The 20,266-nt window shown below is 35.2% G+C and overlaps 1 protein-coding gene across 1 annotated transcript in view; it reads right to left on the reverse strand.

The window, feature by feature from the left end:
* TRHDE (thyrotropin releasing hormone degrading enzyme) overlaps positions 1-20,266 on the reverse strand; it is a 390,978-nt gene that overhangs the window by 164,543 nt on the left and 206,169 nt on the right. The window contains exon 6 of the mRNA XM_036300799.1: positions 89-226. Coding sequence (XP_036156692.1) covers positions 89-226 — 138 coding nt within the window. The remainder of the gene's footprint in view (positions 1-88; positions 227-20,266) is intronic.

Below are 20,266 nucleotides of genomic sequence, written 5' to 3' on the forward strand. Positions count from 1 at the left end.
AAGAATATAATACATGTAGCATGAAATAGTTTGGCTTCCTCAGATTAGTGAAATATCCAATTAGCACTTGGGTATTACCTATTCTCACCTTTTTATATGCGATCCAGTCAAACACCCTGTCAATATCTGTTGCCTGTAGCACTTCCTGTGATACTGGATGGGAACTGGCCAAGCCATCAAGCAGCATCACTTCATGCAGAACATCTGTCAGAAACCTCTGTTTTTCCTGCAATACAGTAGACAGGGCAATAACAAGGTGATTCATGGTTATGACAGAATGTGTGTGACAACATGAACAGAATCCGTGTTACTTAATTGATGATGTTCATCAGCCTACATGGCAAGACTTAACTCTAAAGAGAACCCAGTATATAAAATGCCCCTTAAGTTAGTCTAAAATAAAAGTGGTTGATCTGAGCACATGAAACAAAATCAATGAACTACAAATAGATAGAAACAGTGGACTCTGCACTTTAACAGTGGTTAAAGCAAATTTGGACAGTGGGCACATAATGAAACTGACTAAGCTTATTCATGCATTCTGCATGGTCAAGACTACAATCCCAGTCCCAAATAACCTTCTAAGTTGAGTTCAGTATTAACTAAATTTCAGGGTTCCAGTGCTATTTTGCTATTTACACCATTTATTTCTAGTACCATTGAACAGCTCAGTCTCTCTTCTCTCTCTCTCTCTCTCTCTCTCTCTCTCTCTCTCTCTCTCTCTCTCTCTCTCTCTCTCTCTCTCACACACACACACACACACACTTACACATACACATTTATTTCAGGAGGCCACAATAAATAATAAAAAACATTATTGACATGAAACTATAATATCTGTGGATGTATAATGTGGATGTGAATTCAGAATAAGGGACATAAAATGAAGATCAGTAGATATTAATATTCCATTAAATTAACTTGTGAAAACAGACAAAATTATGAGACTTTTATTCTGTTCATCCTTGAGACATTAGCATTTTCTGTAATAAAAGCTGATTTGTTATGTTAGGAATAATCTGTAAAGAAAAATTACATCTCTGTTTTTTTTATTTTATGAAGGCTGCTTTAAAGAAACAGCTTGGATTTTGTCAAAAAAAAAAAAATGCTGCCAGCTATTCCTCCGCCTGGCCTCCTGCCTTCATTGAGGGAGGAGAGAAAGAAAAAAGAAGTAGCAAGAGATAACAAGGGCTAAATAGCCCCTAGATAATTGGGACCTGAGTATCATTACCGAGATTAAAGAGGGCAACACTTAAATTGCTCTAGCTAATTCTGAATTCATTCCTGGAGCATCCTAGTTTTGAGCCAGCAGATAAATAGTGTGTTATTTCTTAGTGAGTTGTAATTTCAAGCTGAGAGAACATCAATCCTGGACTTTAAAAAAAATAGAAATGGAAAATAAATATGCTAAAAACAATAGTTAATTGGGCATGTATGTGTATTACTTTAAATCTGGCTGTAAAGAAACATTTTTGCTCATCATTACTGGCTCAGTGATTTAGCATGTTTAATCAATGATTCAAGTAATTAGCCATCCAACTATATACTGTAAGATTTACTTTATAATAGCTTATTTTATAGTCTATTGACTATGTATCTAATTTCTTCAGTCCTTTTTTATCCTAAGAGTTTCACATCATTGGTCTCTGCTCCCTCAGAGGGGCAATGGACCAATGACTGAATCCAAAGTCACTCTGAGTTCCAGAAGACTGTTCCGACCATAAGAAGCCACAGTGAGCCCAGCTGGTGTGACTTGGTGATTTGAGTGTTGACCTATGAACCAGGAGGTAATGATTTGATTCCTGGTCAGGGCACATGCCTGGGTTGCGGGTTTGATTCCCAGTATGGGGCATGCAGAAGGCATCCAATCAGTGATTCTCTCTCATCCTTGATGTTTCTATCTCTCTCTCCCTCTCCCTCTCCCTTCCTCTCTAAAATCAATAAAAATATTTTAAAAAATAAAAATTTTAAAAAAGAGGCCACAGTGAGAAGTTCAAACTTACAACAAATTAATTGACAAATATGACATAAACTAATACCGTATTTTTTCTCGACTTAAATTCTTCATGTAAGACAAATTAAAGAGCATGAAGGTGGACCTTGTGATTTAAAATTTTAAGAACAATAAGACTGGTATATACATTGCTCATTTTAAGTGCATTATAAAGCAAAATTATAAAAGAGAAAATAATGTATTTCCAAAATAAAAATGTTAATGCTACTTTTAAGTAGGCATGCAATCTTGTTACTCAATTTCAAAATACACATTAAAATTATTTGATGTTGAAATTCATGGCAGGAATCACGAAATGTATAATTATATTTCAACTTAACCAATAAACATTTTTTATAAGAAGAACTAATTGAAGAGGTGATTTCCATTGAGAAGGTAAAATATTTGAATCTTCAAATAGTGATTGCCCATACCATTATGTCACTCAAATGTCTCATAAAAGCACAGTGTAAAATCAACTTAAAATGATGCTTTATTTAATCCAAATTATAAAGTTAGCAGCAATAACTATATATTGATCAATATTAAAATTTAGTAAACATATAATGGTTATATATATGTGATTTTTAAGTGGTATAAAGTAATCGGCTTTATAATTATAAAAATAAAATCTTAGGTAAATTTCAAAAATGAAATTTTCTTATTTAAGCAAATGTAAGTTATATGTGATATGTCACTTCATGCGTCTACTTACTACTTGCCTAGTAAGTAGAATTTCAAGAAGCAGTGTCTAAATTTAGTAGTGTTACATCAATTAGTAAATCATATATATATATATATTCTACATTGTTGAAGAGAATAATATTGTATAATTGAGGGGGGAAAAAGCATTAAGAGAGACAGAGAGGAGAGGAAGGAAAGCCTGGCAGAAGAGCACTCACAAAACTAAGAAGAGAGAAGACCTTAAATTGAGAAGGAAAAAAGAAAATTCTTGCCAGAGGCAAACCAAATTTAGCAAAACTACAAAGGGCATGCAGGAGAGAAGGTGCTAAGTTTTTATAAGGACCTGTGTCACAATAAATGATCTTAGCCTGTCAGTCCCTGGCTGGGACCCTCCTCCTCATCATCATCAATAACAATAATAACAGCAAAAAACTACTAAGTACTGATCCATTGCCTACTGTGGACCTGAGACTATGGAAGTTTAAAAATAAAGTTAAGTAAATAGTGACTATAATGTGAGATGAGATAAAATAAAGTAATTAGCCACAGCAAATAAAATAATAGTTTCCTCTTACAGACTAGAAATGCTAAAGAATTTTGGGGAAAATAATATAATTATTTTTTGTAGATATATACATATATATCTACATATATATATATACACATATATATCAGATATATAAAAATAATAAAATTATTTATGGAAAGTATAATGGAAAGGTAGCTTTTGTTCTGATCTGTGAGTGTGTGTGTGTGTGTGTGTGTAGGGAATAATATACTTAGGGTGCACATTCAACAGTTAGTTTTCATTCTACTTCATATTTTAAGGACACTGTGCACTATTCTACTTTCAAAAAGTAGCACAATAAGATACAATGGAGCATCTATTTACAAATTTAATATTAGTAACAATAAATCCTACCACTCTAATATAGACTCCTTAGAATTGTTAAATACATGTCTACATTTAAACAGTTCTAATAATGTTGAACATATCATATCATATTGAACTATTCTTCAAAAATATATTAAATTTAATTTTTGGATAACAATGCAAGCTTTTCAGAAAAGTAAAGTTTAAGCAAATGCAGAGGTAAGAATAACACATGGAAAAATAGCCACTATTATTTTATTAATCTATTCATTCATAAATTCACTCAACCAATTTGTATTAAATTCATACTTTATGGCAGATATTGTACTGTGTTTAGGGGATAAATATATGACGAAAGCCTAGTCCCTAACCTTAAAAGTGAAAGAGAAAGTACAAGAGAATGACAGATAAAAAGCTAACTGTATTATGATATGATGGATGCTATAAAACACAGAGGGCGAAGTGATTAATTAGTTCAGAAAAGACTTCATAGACTAAGTGACATTAAAGTGGGTTGTTGAAGGGTGAAGGGTGACTCAAATGAAGGGGAGAAGCAGCTAAATAAAAAGGGCAAATCCAGACAGAGGAAACATGAAAAAAAGCTACTCTTTTTGAATCCTCAGTTCTCAGGTTGCAGAGTTTGTTCTTAATAAATAGGCAGCATCAGACATAATGACCTAGTAAAAGTAGTGTCTTGGGAAACTAAGTTATCTGCAGTATACAGGGTGACTTGTATGTTGGAATGGGAGACAGAAAGTGGCACTTGCACTAAGTGGGGATTTAGTGCAGATGAATTAAAACAAGCTGTTGCTGAAGGGCTGTTGGATCTGTATATTTTGAATGGAAAAGCAACTGCCATTGATGCTTTGATGCCTTGGTCGCTTTAGTGGATGATGGAGGGGAAGTATTAAGACATAACCACATGGCTTCTGGACTTGATGGAATTTTTTTAAAAGGAGCTGGCTATTGACAGAGAAGTGAAAAAAAAATTGGTTTGGTGGGCCAGCGAAAAAGATCAGCTTTAGACATTGCAAGGAATGTGACAATGAACATCCAAAAGCAATATACTTTACAAGCAAAAGCCTGGGTCTAAGATAAGGAACCAAGTGCTAACCAACTTTTGACAATAAATTTTAGTTTGTATTAAAATATAAGTGAAGTCTCAAAATTCACTCTTTTTATTATTTCTTGTTATTTTATCATTTCATATATTAGCATTTAGTAATATATGTAAAGGAAGTTATTAAGAATTCTTATCATGGCATTAGATTCGCCTGAGAAATTACATTCCTTGATGTCTGAAAATGGCTGCCTGACCATCAAGTCTGAATGGCTAAAAGTGAATAGTCAAGGTGAAGAGTGGGAAAACAGGAAGCACTATTGAGAGGTAGGGCTGTCAGCAAGTTCCTATTAGAAAGCTGACTAATCTTAGCAGAGAAATACCAGGCAGACACTTTGTCACCAGAAAAGAAAGAAAAAAAATCAGAATAATCTGAATTGAGATCAAAGAAACTTGTATACATCAAACCAGGCAAGGAAGATGAATGCCAAGCCTGAGCCAATTCAAGCAGTGGAGAATGCTCATAGGCATTAAAGGAGAAAAAAAAATCACAGGGCAAATATTTTTGTTTATTTTGTTAATTAGATTCCACATATAAGTGAAATCATGTAGTATTTGTCTTTCTCTGACAGTCTTATTCCACTTAACATAATACTCTCCAGGTCCATCCATGCTGTTGCAAATTCACATTTTTAGGAGAATGGATCTGAAGGTAAATGGCTCTTTTGGTATTCCCCGGAGAAGAAACAGTCACACTGCTGCAAAGAGCCCTAAGCTGGAAGAAAAATATCTGCCACTCACTATGACATTGAACAGGTTACTCACTCATTTTAGACCTTAGCACCCTCATTTGTAAACATATGTGGTTGTGAAGATTACATAAGAGAATTTGTTCCACAAATATTTATTGAACACCTGCTATATCCAAGATGGTGTACCTGGTTCTGGGAATGAAGAGACACAAAGACATAAATCTGACTTTCAATGATTTCATAGTGGTAACAGAAGAGACAAAGATAAAAACAAGTATTAAAACACCACCTGCTATACTTACAAATGGAAGTAGGTTCAAGATACAGTGTGACTACACAGAAGGCTGTGATTTGTTCTGTCTAGGAAAAGCAGGAAAACCTCATGATCATTTGAGTTGAATCTTTAAGGATGATGTGAGTTTTCTGGAGGCATACAGCACAAAGAGGCATTTTGGACAGAAAGGCATATCTGGAAAAACTCATGAAGGTCTGAAACAGCTTGATCTGTAGGGAGATTAGAAGTTTGTGTGGCAGAAGGTGATATAATGAGGTGAATGATTAATAATTAGCAGAGACAGATAGACAAGAATAAAATCCTCAAGGATCCTCTATGACAAGTGAGGAAGCTAGAATTAAGAAGTGACATCATCAGACCTACATTTAGAGAGATAACTATGAATAGTGAAAAGTGAGCCAGAATGAGAAGCAACTGGAAACAAAAGTAGGACAATACTGTGTAATTATGCACAAGTGGCACACAACATGGGCCTTATCTTTGTGATCACAAAATATTGCACCAATTATTTCTCGAAAATTTAGTCAATTGGGGGATGACCAATGGTGATCAAACAGGGTATTTACTTTAGAATTCCAAATGTATGAGTTAAATATAGATATAGACAATCATATACAAAGACATAGATATAGATGATATAGATATAGATATAGATATAGATATAGATATAGATATAGATATAGATATAGATATAGATATAGATATATAGATATAGATATAGATGTAGATATGTAGATACACACACATATATATATATCCAAATAGATATAAATATTTCATTTTTAAATATTTTCACTTGTTTATGTAAAGCAATGTCTTATTCCAGTTTTTAATATCACAATATATTCTTGAATGAAGATAAAGGGACTTTCTAGTCTTTGAAGTCAAATCAGTAAGAATGTCTGATAAAAGATATTCAAACAATGTAATCTACTTCCATACTTGTTTATTGACTGCTTCATATAACTACTTATATAAAAACGATGGGTGGTGTTCCTCACATAGGGACTAACAGCCACAACCAACCTAAGGAAGTCACTCCTACAGGGGTTGTCTTGGCAATGGCTGCGCTGCCCCCAAGCTGTTTCCCGGGAACTGTTTCCTGTAAGGGCAGAGTTTGAGGCAGGAACCCGCCCTGGGAGCCTGGAGGCAGATCTTTCTAAAGTGTGAACCTGAGTGGGGCAGCTGAAAGGCTTAGAAAAGACAGAAAAGAGAATGAAAGTCAGGTCTTGGTGTGATGCTGCTTCTCTGAGAGACAGGGACCACGCCCACAGCCATGCCTTTAGTTTATAGCAGATGCTACAAGGCAAAGTAAGGGTGTGACCAAGATGTTTACAAGCATTTTCCTGGGTTTCAATCCTACTCAACTACATGCACCTGAACTCTACCAAGCCTACATCACTCAGGCACATGGGGCCACATGTTCGGACCATAGGTTCAAGCTTGGAACTACAGCTGTTGGCTATAATTGTGCTGGGAGGGCCCTGCCCTCCAAGCTGGGACTTGCACGTGGCAATGAGAGGACTGTGCCCTCTCATCAGTCCAAGGCTTGAACCTGTCCAAAACACTGTAGCGGCTCCCCACAATAAAGTTTTAATTCTGTTTCTTTGTTACTAATGTTGTGGCCCCACCCCATAACAAAGAAACAAAGGAAAATTTCCCCATCGAATTTCTGAATAGTATTACTCCTTTGGGAATGCCATGTCATAAATTAAAATTGAAAGTGAGTACAATCATCATGCTATTGAGAAATCTCAATAGTAAATGGGGTCTTTGTAATGGTAGCAGATTTATTATCAAAAGATTACAACCTAACATTATCAAAGCTCAAGTATTAACAGGATCTGCAGAGGGAGAGGCTGTTCTGATTCCAAGAATTAATTTGTCCTCATCTGACACTGGCCTCCCATTTAAATTGATTCTACGACGGTTTCCCGTGATGACTATTAATAAATCACAAGGACAAACTCTAGACAGAGTAGGCATGTTCCTACCTGAACCCGTTTTTGCACATGGTCAGTTATATGTTGCTTTCTCTCGAGTTTGAAGAGCATGTGATGTTGCAGTTAAAGTTCTAAGTACTTCATCACAAGGGAAATTAGTCAAGCACTCTGAAAGTGTTTTCACTCTTAATGTGGTGTACAGGGAGATATTAGAATAAGTTGAATCACTTTATCAGACATTGTTTGCATCACCATTGTTTTTATACCTTTTTTTTTGTTGTTTTCATATCATGTTTTTGTCATTTTTATATTATACCTCTGTTGTTGTTATATCCTTGTGTTACTGTTTATTTATTAATAAATTTATATATTATTTTTGTATACATTTTACTAATTTCCTTTCATCTCTCACACTTCTATTATAGAGAAAGGGAAAATAGCTATATTAAAATATCTCTGCTAATTAATTCCCTTTATTAAAAAAATATACTTTATTGATTTTTTACAGAGAGGAAGGGAGAGGGATAGTTAGAAAATCGATGAGAGAGAAACATCGATCAGCTGCCTCCTGCACACCCCCTACTGGGGATGTGCCCGCAACCAAGGTACATGCCCTTGACCAGAATCGAACCTGGGACCCTTGAGTCTACAGGCCGATGCTCTATCCAGTGAGCCAAACCGGTTAGGGCAATTAATTCCCTTTTAATGTGCATGAATTTCGTGCACCGGGCTACTAGTGTGTGTGTGTGTGTGTGTGTGTGTGTGTGTGTGTGTATTGTGTTAGAGGCTGGGAATCAAACACAATCGGGACATAATTCCTGCCTCAAGTAACTCCCATTATGATAGGGGAGATAATACAATTTGACAGCTGAAGTATTAGCAGCATAAACAAAGTACTAGGGAAGTAGACAGCAGAGGTAAATGCATAGGTGAAAAAAACGCTTTCAGTGTCTATGACCATGCTGATTCAACCTCAATTGATCCAAAGAGAAGAAATAAGATATATGTAATTTATGTTTTACCTCTCTGGGAATCTATACTACCACAAGATAAAGACATTTAAAGTGCCATAGGTTAAACAGAATGCCACATGAATCATTACTAATCTGAAGCCCTTGCTTACACGAGGCTAGAACAAGGGATACAGGCTGCCCACCATTGCATGATTTGGCTTTTTACTGATATTCTTCATGTCTTATTCAAATCATGACAAAGGTTTAAGCAGAGGAATACAATCAAGAATCAAATAAAGACAAACACACTTGGGGAACAGATTCATCAGTTGTCTTTTTATGAGGTATTACATCTCAGTAACTTTGCAACTATCATCTTTTGTAAACATATTACATAATGTCATATTTATAAATGAGGAATTATTTGGATTTCAAGTCTCCTAAAATGTCAAAAGAATTGTATTCTGTAATTTTCTATTGTCATCCTACTTTTGTAAATTTTTTAAATGTCCAAAGATATTTTAATCTTACTCAGTTGGAAATCAGCTGGTTATACCTATGGAATATTGTCATTATTTAGCTGAATTGTTAGCATTTCACAGAAAGCAAAATTATGCTGATAAATTAAATAAACTTAAAGAACTAGTGAAAATAAATGTTGTTTCCATAAAATAATGTACTTTAAAAATTAACATATCAAAATCTCATGTTTAAAATGCACATGTGCAAGACATTAATCATTTTCATGTAAAGCTTATTAATGCAGTCCATTTATATTAAAGTCAAACTTGTGCAAATGCACATATATACAGTACACATTGAGGGATATTTTTTGAAATAGTCACCATTAATGACTACAATGAAGTCAGTACCTCTGTATTTATTTACATAACCTTTTACAGAAAGTGCTACATCAACACCATAAACCAGGCAGATCCCTAGGGATATAATATTACTCTGTGATTTCACACCAGTTTACAGTAAGTAACTGAAACGTGTTCTGTAAGTTATTTCTTTTACTATCGGCACATTTCACCCACTGCCAAGCCACAAATGTTCTAAGATGACTTATTCAATGCACAAACTAAGAAGCAATTATATTTCTATAAGAGAATCTTGGGTGATTTTTTTAAGCCTCTTGTAACCCAAAAGAACTCCCTGCACAGGTTTTTATGAACTGCCATACTCTCAAACATGACTAACACAGAGAGAGTGGGCTAAGCTGTTAGTCTCTTCAATGACTACATCCTTTAGCTGCCTTATGTTTTGTTAGGGACATCCAAGTTAAATGTGTCATGTCTCATATTATCCAAGATGTAACACAGCTGAGGGAAAATGTTAAGATTAAACACAAAATGCACTGCATTTCGCACAACCAAATTCTGAACCTTCTGCAGACGTACTCAGGATGCTTCAAGGCATAGAAATATTCATTGGCATAGTTATCATCAATTAGTCACTCACATTTTTATTAATTATGATATCCCAGGGTCTTAAGAAACAGTCATAAATGTACTTCAAATAATGTCAGACACAATAATAATTCTGAACAGGCTGTCTAATGACACAGCTCATTCCAAATTCTAGCAGCCCCCCAAATCTCTGTGAACAATCACCACATGCCACGGGCGTTCATATAGCCTTCTTAAAAATGTTCATGTGATTTGGCTTCCCTTTATTTTTTTTAGAATTTCTTGACTCCTTTCCCTCTATTTTTCTTCAAACATTCATCCAATGTAGTTTCATATATTTTTAATTTCAATATCCTTTTTAGTTCAATAAATGAGTTCCTAATATAGATATAGAAACTTTTGATTTATCACAAATGATCTGGTGACCTTCATTTCATATTTTTTTTAACTTTTGGCCAGACTTTTATTATTGAACACTTTATAGATGCTATGTTCTGGGCAAAACGCTGACAAATAATGGTGAGATAAACAATCCCTAGCTTGAGGAAGCCTATTGTTTAGTGCAGTGGTTCTCAACTTCCTAATGCCGTGACCCTTTAATACAGTTCCTCATGTTATGGTGGCCCCCAACCATAAAATTATTTTCGTTGCTACTTCATAACTGTCATTTTGCTACTGTTAAGAATCGTAATGTAAATATCTGATATGCAGGATGTATTTTCATTGTTACAAACTGAACATAATTAAAGCATAGTGATTAATCACAAAAACAATATGTAATTACATATGTGTTTTCTGATGGTCTTAGGCGACCCCTGTGAAAGGGTCGTTCAACCCCCAAAGGGGTCGCGATCCACAGGTTGGCGACCCACAGGTTGAGAACCGCTGGTTTAGTGGGAGATAGCTACGTCCTATCCTTCGTTACATAAGGAACTCATTCCCACTCTTGTACATCACTTTGGGAACTTCTTCATAGATTTTAAGCTCCTGAAGGGTAACAGTTCCTCCATCTTATCAATAACCCTATCTCTACTTTGGCAGTTGGAATTTTTTCTTCTATCTCTGTGCTTAAATTTTTGACTAGCTGATAAGACATTTCAATAAAATTAAATTTACCAATCATTTTGATATTCACACACTTGTTTCTCACATCCATCACAAGAAATCTCTATTTTGCCAGCACACTAATAATAAGCTAATTAAGCACTATAAAATGTAAATGATTGATAAAATTTAATTCAGAGTATTTTTAAATGCATATTGAATAATCATCTCAAACAGATTAAATTTCTGCTCAAAGGCTAATGGAAACTTCCTTATAGCATTCAGGTCTAGGATTCCAAGGATAAGCTAATCACCTCTCAGAACTTATTAACATGGTTACCAAGTGGTTAATTCATTTCATATCATTTTAATTTGTGAAATAACTAATTCAAATGGCTAATACTGTAACAAAAATATTAACTTGATGAGTGAAATTTATTAAATAACACATTTTGTACTTTAACTCATGTATTTATTATATAAACAGTCAGTTCATCAAATAGCATTATCTTGATAAAAGTATACATTTGTTGCCAGATATCAAAGTATCAAAGTCTGTATTTTCCAATGAAAATAAAACAGAGAATAAATGGATGTAAGTGTTTAATGGCACACAGTAAATGCTGCTTAAGTCTTTATTATTACAAGTGTTACTGGAGTAATTGAGGCAAAATTGTTATCAACCTCACATTATCTTCTCTCTCTCTCTCTCTCTCTCTCTCTCTCTTTCTCTCTCTCTCTCTCTCTCTCCCCTTTATCTCTCTATCTCTCTCTGTCTCTCTCTGGCTTTCTCTTCACAGGAAGCTCGTTTGCATTTTTTTATGTGTATTCCTTGAACTTAACTACTTTTTTGACAGCTATGTTTAGCAGCATCTGAACAGTGTTAAAGTAACCTTGATGAAAGGAGGGAAAAAGTCCCATAAAGTGCTCTGGACTGAGACAGTCACTCCTTGCTTAGAAATGAGCTGTGTTCTAATGTCTTTTAAAACAGATAGCTGCCTGTTTAAGGGTGATTAATACTTTAAAAATTAATAAAGTATTCTCTGGTTGCCCACTTAGTCCCCAGATTTCACTTTTGGTGTGTTCATGTTAGAGGTTTTGCAAAGCAAACATTTTTAACATATTTGGGAAAAGGCTAGTAATATTAGATGTTAAATCATTCGCGTACTGTAGGAAAATAAAGACTTTTACCAGGGGTGGTAAAAAGAGTAAATAGTGGTATGATCTGCTATTGTCAATGATGTCTAACAGAATATGCATCGATTTGTTACAAATTTTTGGCTTTACCAATTTTTTTTATTTATCAAGTGATATCTGACAATTTTAAAATGTTTAAATATCTTTGCTTTCAAAATGCTCTTACTTGTGATTGATAGGAAAAAGGACGCCCTTGCATTATTGTTAGGCTCCAAGTTCAGTAATAGGTGTTTTTTTTTTTCTTTTCTTAGAAAGTGTTTAATCCTGTTAATGCATTGGTTGCTTTTGAAATTTGTAAAGAAATATAGAAAGACCTTGACATCTTGCAAACCTGAACACAGTTTTTGGAAAAAATACTTTATCCCAAAGGGAATGTTCATTTATCTTTTATCTTTAAGTTTAAAATATACAAACCAAAAAACACTTCACAGCTTTCTGAACTAAATTACTTTGAGTTTTAAAATATATATATATCTTTTAAGAACATACATGAAGTTTGAATTTGCAGCTTTGTTTGAAATCTTTAAAAATCAGATAGAAAAAAAAATGAGGCAATGTGACTTAGAAACCTCCCAGACACATACCTGAATATATAGAAACATCTGTGAAACTAATGAATTATGCTTGTTTTTTTTCCCTTTCTAACCTTATTTAATAAAAGCTAGTCTAGTATTCCATTTAAAACAGCAAGTGAAGCAGATTCACATTTCCTGGGACATAACACACCTTGATAACATTTAAACTCTTCAAGCGCTTCCATTTCCCAAAGGGCTGTGAAGCCAAAGTCTTCATTCTTATAAAAGAACTACAAGAGTAAACGATGAATGCAGTATCTATTCTTCAATAGTATTTTTATCCTCCAAAATATATTCGTGCTATAAAACTTCTAAATCAATTATTGTACTTCAACAATTAACAAATGATTATCCAGCCTTATTCGTTCTTCTTTCTAATAGATGGCCTTAACGAAGCTACCAGAAGATCACTGAGATATTTTTTTAAATGCAGAATTAGTCTCCAAAAGAGAGAAAATGTAAACACAATCTGTTATTACATCAGTGAGAGGTATTTTAACGTTAGTGTAACAGGTGCAGTTCCCGTTTTAACTGTTACCCCTTGCTAGAAACTCGTAATATCTCTTCAGTCACCATCAGTTAGAATCCAAGTCTATGGCCCGCTTAGTAACACTAAGATTCTGTCGGGTAACTGTAATTTGTACACCGTTGAGTGTCATTCTAATCCTTGATGCATTGAGTGTTTACACATTAAAACTCATCCCACAGTTACTCAGACTTCAGCTATGTATATTATTGAACTAAAACCCCTTCCTCTAATGGCATCAGCTGCTGTCCTCATTCCAGCTCTCTCTTCCTCTGTGTAGTCTTTGTCTTCCTAAAGACCTATTTTCTACCAATGCCTAAAACTACTCTGACCACTAACATTAAAGGAAAAGCAACCCTTTCTCCCAGAAGACAAGGCTACAGCTCCCCAGTTACTCTTAAGTCTATGTTTTTAGCAGAAAAAAACAAGTTGTGTTGGGCCGGGGGTAAGGGAGAGCAGAAGGGAAGGGTGAGGGAAAGCACAGCGATGCCCATTTTGAAAACTGTGACCCCCCCAGGAGACCCAAGCAGGCACTCCTTCTACTTCCCTTCTAGTCTTTCAAAGTAAATGTCACTTTTAAGCTACTGAACAGGATCAAAAAGACCATAGGCTCTTGGGACTGGCCATAAGAAGCCTTTAAATTTTTTATGTTCAATATGTGTCAGTCATTTGAGAATAAAATATAACCGGCCAGTTGAAAACAACTGGATCACCTTCTAATTTACTGAAACCTTAGGAGTAAAATGTTATATGTGGATTTTGATCATAATAAAAAAACACAACTATATGAAAAATCATGTATATACATAAATAATTTCTTTAGTATTTAGTATTTATAGGGTAAGATTCTAAAATAAATATTTAATTCCCAAACAGTCTTTCTCTGGCCCCATTTATCAACTGGGAAAATATATCTTGATATTGATGAATTATAAGCAATAGTACTAATATACCAACTATTATTGAAACATATATTAACTAATTGAAAAGTAAATGAAAGCACTTTTTTCTTGTAGACATTAAATCAAAGGTGGACTTGATAAAAGAACAGCTTAACAAGTAAAATATTTACTAAAACCAAGATTTTTCTCTCCACTTTTCTGAATACTAGAGTGTTCATTTTTATTTAGAATGATTAAGCAGCGCATCTTTACATTTAAACTGTAAGCAAAAACAAACATTGAACTCAATTAGCCCTATACAGTATCCCCTTTTATCTACAGTTTCATTTTGCCATGATTTCAGTTACCTGCAGTCAACCACTCCCAGTCAAAAGGTCAGAAAATATTAAAAGGAAAGTTCCAGAAATAAGCAATTCATAAGTCTTAAATTGCATGTTTCTCTAAGTAACATAATGGAATCTCACGCTGTCCCATTCCATCCCACCCAACACATGAATTATTCTCCTGTCCACTGTATCCACACTGTATACACCACCCATCTGTCAGTCACTTAGTAGCTATCTCAGTTATCACATAGGAGAGAGAGAGAGAGAGAGAGAGAGAGAGAGAGAGAGAGAGAGAGGAATGGGAGAAATAGAGACCATATTCACATACTTTATTACAGTACTAGAGGCCCGGTGCATGAAATTCATGCACAGGTAGGGTCCCTAGGCCTGGCTGGCAACCAGGGCCGATTGGGGCCTTCCAGCTGCCGGCCAGGGCCTTCCTTCCCTGCTGCCAGCTGCTGGCGGGGCCTTCCTTCATTTCACGCCACCCCCTGGTGGTCAGTACACATCACAGCAAGCGATCAACTCCTGGTCTCCCGGTCAAACTCCCGAGAGGACACTTTGCATATTAACCTTTTATATATATATATAGATATTGTTATAATTGTTCTATTTTATGAATAGTATTATTGTTAATATCTCACTGTGTCTCATTTATAAATTTAACTTTATCACAGGTATGTATATGTACATAGAAAAACATAGTCTATATAGGGTTTGGTAGTATCCACTGTTTCAGGCATCCACTGCGGATTTTGGAACATATTCCCCTCAGATAGGGGGAAACTATTGTTCCTATTTCAATTCACAATAATTTTCTCAACTTTCTTTGAATAAAAATAAAATAATTTTAAAAGTAAAGATAAATTTATTGCAATGCCTATTACATTTTGCAGGTAATTTTTGTTGGAGCATATTAAAATGATATTGAATTTGTTTTTTCTATTTGCCCATGATAGAGAAAATTGAGAACATTTATCAAGGTTTGGGGCAATGCACTTTAAGATATCCCTAGTATTTAGCATGATCAAGTTTAGTTGCATGATTCTCAGTTAATAGTTATCTTTATGTCCACGTATGTGTCCTCATGAAAATTCAGGAAAAATTCCCAGTCTGCAGACTTTATCAGTATATAAAGTTACTGCTGTATGAAGCTCCATATCATCCCAATTCATTTAATAAAAGAACATACAGTAATGTTTAGTCATTCTCATTATAGCAGAACATCCTTACAATACTATATTAGGAAACCAAAGAACACACCTACTAATTATAATGAAAACCTAAGCAATATGCACAGGGGATATGAGTTTACCTGCATCAGCACCAGGTATATAAGTAAGGAGTTCTGTATAGGATCATTTTAGCATATGTCCTTTTCCTGTATTAAAACTTTATCATACACGTTTTCCATTTAAAATGATCAAGAATTATTAAAGTGTAGTAACTGTTTCATGAGTCTCCTTTTCTTCTTTTTGAGCAAACACAGTAATATTGACTATGACTGCCATCAATAACATACCGCAACTTGATCCATCCAATAATGTATGTGTCACTAACAGCCAACTTTGATAAAATAACATCAAGCAAAAGGACTTCTTGCCCCATGAAATATATCCTTACCCTTGAGCTGAAGAATTGCTTCTGATGATCTTGACACTGTTTGATTAATGAAACATTATACAAGGCCACTGTTCTTATAGAATAGTCTACATTGCCCGTATAGATAAGAATTGATTCGATGAGACTGAGTGTAGATACAAAGATTATAGTAATTATTTTGTAATCTATATATAATTGTTATAAATCTAGAGTGTCAAAATAGGCTACTGGGGTTGGAAATATTAGGGCATCTATACATAAAATCAATGCACCTTTCTAATGGAGCATTCATTTTCCAGGTCACCATCCCTGCTCACACCCGTGTACTGGTTCATACATTTCAAAGACCTAGCAAGTTATTTTATCTTCCCAAAAATTATATGAGCTTCCTAAGCCAGTACGATTGCCCCATTTTTCAAATGATGAGTCAGAGAAGTGCCTTACCTAGAATTTGAATATCTTCTTTCCAATCCATTCCCCTGACCTTACATCACACTACTTGTAAAGGCCCATATCTATAAAATGGTAAACTTTGTTTTTTGTTGGGAAACAAAACTATCATCATAGTTTTTATTCCATGTAGTGTTCCTAAAGTAAAAATGGCTTACTTCTGCATCAGAAACTGGCTCTAAAAGCACACACACACATGCATGGAACCTAAGATTTTACTAATAGTTAAGCAGCCTAAACAAGTATACAGGCGTAAATCAGTACAAGAGCTTCCTACACAATACCATGTAATTCTGGGCTTCTATATCGCTATTCCACTGAAAGTAGATTTTCATAGTAATCTCCCTAGCAAATTTAAATTGGATTTCAGTACTTGAGCCTTGGTGTCTAAAAATGATAAAAGTACCATTTTTGAGATTAGAAGCAAAAGAGGTCAGCCTCCTGTATTTCTCTACTCCTGACATGAGCCTGGCTTCTGGTTTCCCTGTTTTAGGCTTAGCTCTAGCAAAGCACAAGTCATGCCTGCCTAGGAAAGCTTTTGTGCATATCACAACAGTATTAGTCACTGCTGACACGCCATCACTCTCGCTCTTCCCAGTATTTTTTTCCCTCTTTTGCTGATGCCAATATGAAAAATAGTGCTGGCACAGCCTTAAAGTCACTCAAAATCCTCTTTTATTTATATTGCCGACTTATTCTTAAAATTTTATTTTGCAAAGAAGATTTAATGATATATGGAGGAGCAATTTATTTAAGAGTTTCAGCTTATAGGCTTTTTAAATTGAGTCTATTGAGGTATTCTACAAACTAAATAAAGACAGCTACTAAAACACAATCAACGGTCAGAAATATGTGTAATCTTTATAATTGAACATAATAGGCATCATAAGAAGACCTGTTCCTCCTCCCCATTGCCTAATTAATTGTGGTGGAGTTTAATCTTCCATTTCTTAGTTTGATAGGGTGACCCTTCTGTGTCACTGGACTTGTGTCATCATTAATTGCCATTTCTTAATTACAAAATTTAGATTTACAAAAAATAAAATCTTATATTTTACCACCCCATGATTTTTATACTTCCAGTGCATACTCTATAGTCTATTAAGAAACAAAGTCTGAACCCAGCCAGAATGGCTCAGTAGTTGGGCATCAACCTATGAAACAGGAGGTCACAGTCCAATTCCCAGTTATGTCACATGACCATGTTGCTGGCTCAATCCCCAGTGTGGGCCATGCAGGAGGCAGCTGATCAATGATTCTCACTCATCATTGATTCTCTATCTCTCTCCCTCTCCCTTCTTTTATGAACTCAATAAAAATATATATCTTTAAAAAAAGAACAAAGTTTTCAATACTGCTTACAAAAATGTTCTCCAGAAGGCCTACATATATAACTTAACTGATAAAAATGATAAAGGAGCTCTAGCCAGTTTGGCTTAGTGGATAGAGCGTTGACTTGCAGACAGGAGGGTCCCAGGTTCGATTCTGGTCAAGGGCACATGCCCTGGTTGAGGGCTCAATCCCCAATAGGGGACGTGCAGGAGGCAGCCAATCAATGATTCTCTCTCATTATTGATGTTTCTATCTCTCTCTGCCTCTCCCTTCCTCTCTTAAATCAATAAAAAAATATGAAGGAATATTAAAAAATTATTCAAAGAAAAAATCCAGTCTAAGGACATAGGAACTTAAGATATATTGCTATGATGAAACCAATAAAAACTGTCAGTTTTTATGCCATGTATAATTCTTCTGATGACTTTTTAATCCAAGGGGTATTTTTCATAATGATTAATAGGAAGGATTTTATCATAGGTAGCTGTATGGGCAGGGGAGGGGAGGAGCTTACCTATACGCATAACATGTCATTTGTAATAAGTACATGTTTTAATATTAAAGCACAATGAAATTATAACTCAGTAATAATCCACAGCATAATGAAAATTAAATTTTAAAGAAAGTTGGCAGAAAGTCATCTAAAACCAAAAGATACTTTTGGAAATGTTTAAATATCTTTATACATTAAGTTTCAATTTTACATTTGTGAAAGGATACTTAAATAATTCATATTACATAGTATTGGTGATTTTTCTTTGAAGTTCTTTAGAGGCATTTTAAATTAATTTAAAACCATGATACAAGAGTTCAATTAAGATTTTTAAAACTATATCACATATACATACATACCTAGATACATAAAGCTCAGTAAAATTATCTCATAGTTTGTACAAATAAACCATGTTGCCTTTATAAAATATGGAGAAAACTGCATGAAGTTAATTAAAACATATCATTATTGTATATACCATTGTACCATTTTTTTTTCTGTGAGATATGTCAGATCACATACTTTACTCAGCAGACCTGGTTGAATTTATGGTAGAGAAGTTATATCATGACTTACAGACATCTTCATATTTCGCCTTGATTTACATATTCTTCAAATCATGCTTGTAATCATGACAGATAATTAGAAAGTCACTTATTATAAATAATTTACACATCAAAAAGAGTGATCCTATATAATAAAAGGGTAATATGGAAATAGACTGAATGGCAGAACAACCGAACAACCAATCAAAGTTTAATATGCTAATGATATGCTAAGGCTGCTCAACCGCTCACTATGACATGCACTGACCACCAGAGGACAGACAGTCAACTTTTGACCAGTCGCTATGACATGCACTGACCACCAGGGGGCAGGTGCTCCAACTGGTAGGTTAGCTTGCTGCTGGGGTCGGCCAATGGGGACTGAGCGAGATGGGCCAGACATGCCCTGGAGCCCTCCCATGGTCCCTCCCCAGCCCAATCGTGCATCAGTGGGGTCCCTCAGCCTGGCTTGCACCCTCTTGCAATCCAGGACCCCTCGGGGGATGTCAGAGAGCGGTTTCAGCCCAATCCCACAGGCCACTCCCCTCGGGAGGTCTCCAGAAGCAGTGCTCATGGCTGGTGAGCACTGCTACGGCAGCACAAGCTCTCCAGATTGGCACTATTTGGGCACGAGCCTGTGGCAGGCACAGTGGGGCTGGGGTGAGGGGGAGCGGCAGGTAGGAGCTGCAGGCTGTGTTGGGCTACGGTGAGTTTTGGCACAATCCCTGCAGGCCACCCAGAGGGTGCACCAGGCCTCTAGTATAAAATAAATTTTTTGCACCAGGCCTCTAGTATAAAATAAATACACAGGGATGGACAAAAGTAGGATTGCAGTTGTTCATATGGAAAAATATATAATACAAGAGTAAATAATAATACAACAGTAAACTCTGTGTTTCACCTACTCACAACTGCAGACCAACTTTTTCCCACCCCTGTATATTATCACCTATGCTGTTTCATAGGTAAAATATGACCTTCTGCAACTTTTACAAACACTCACAAAATTTGAGTTCCAAAACAACATATACTCTCGGTTCCATTTAAAAATAACATAGTCACTAATGATTAATGGAAGCTTACAGAAAATGAATAGTTTACATTGAAAGATATATAAAAATCACACCTTCTCTCCACTTTTTTTCCCCCTAGAGTGCTCACTGCTTAAGGGACAATGAATCCCACTTCAGGTTCACAATATGCAGGTATGTTCCTAGAGTGGGGTGTAATGTGCACAACTTTTCATAAACTTAATCACCTTTTATTAATTCATTTATTCCTAAAGTACATCTACAACAGTAATACATC

Source organism: Myotis myotis, unplaced genomic scaffold, assembly GCF_014108235.1.
Source record: "Myotis myotis isolate mMyoMyo1 unplaced genomic scaffold, mMyoMyo1.p scaffold_m19_p_3, whole genome shotgun sequence".
Classification (NCBI taxonomy): domain Eukaryota; kingdom Metazoa; phylum Chordata; class Mammalia; order Chiroptera; family Vespertilionidae; genus Myotis; species Myotis myotis.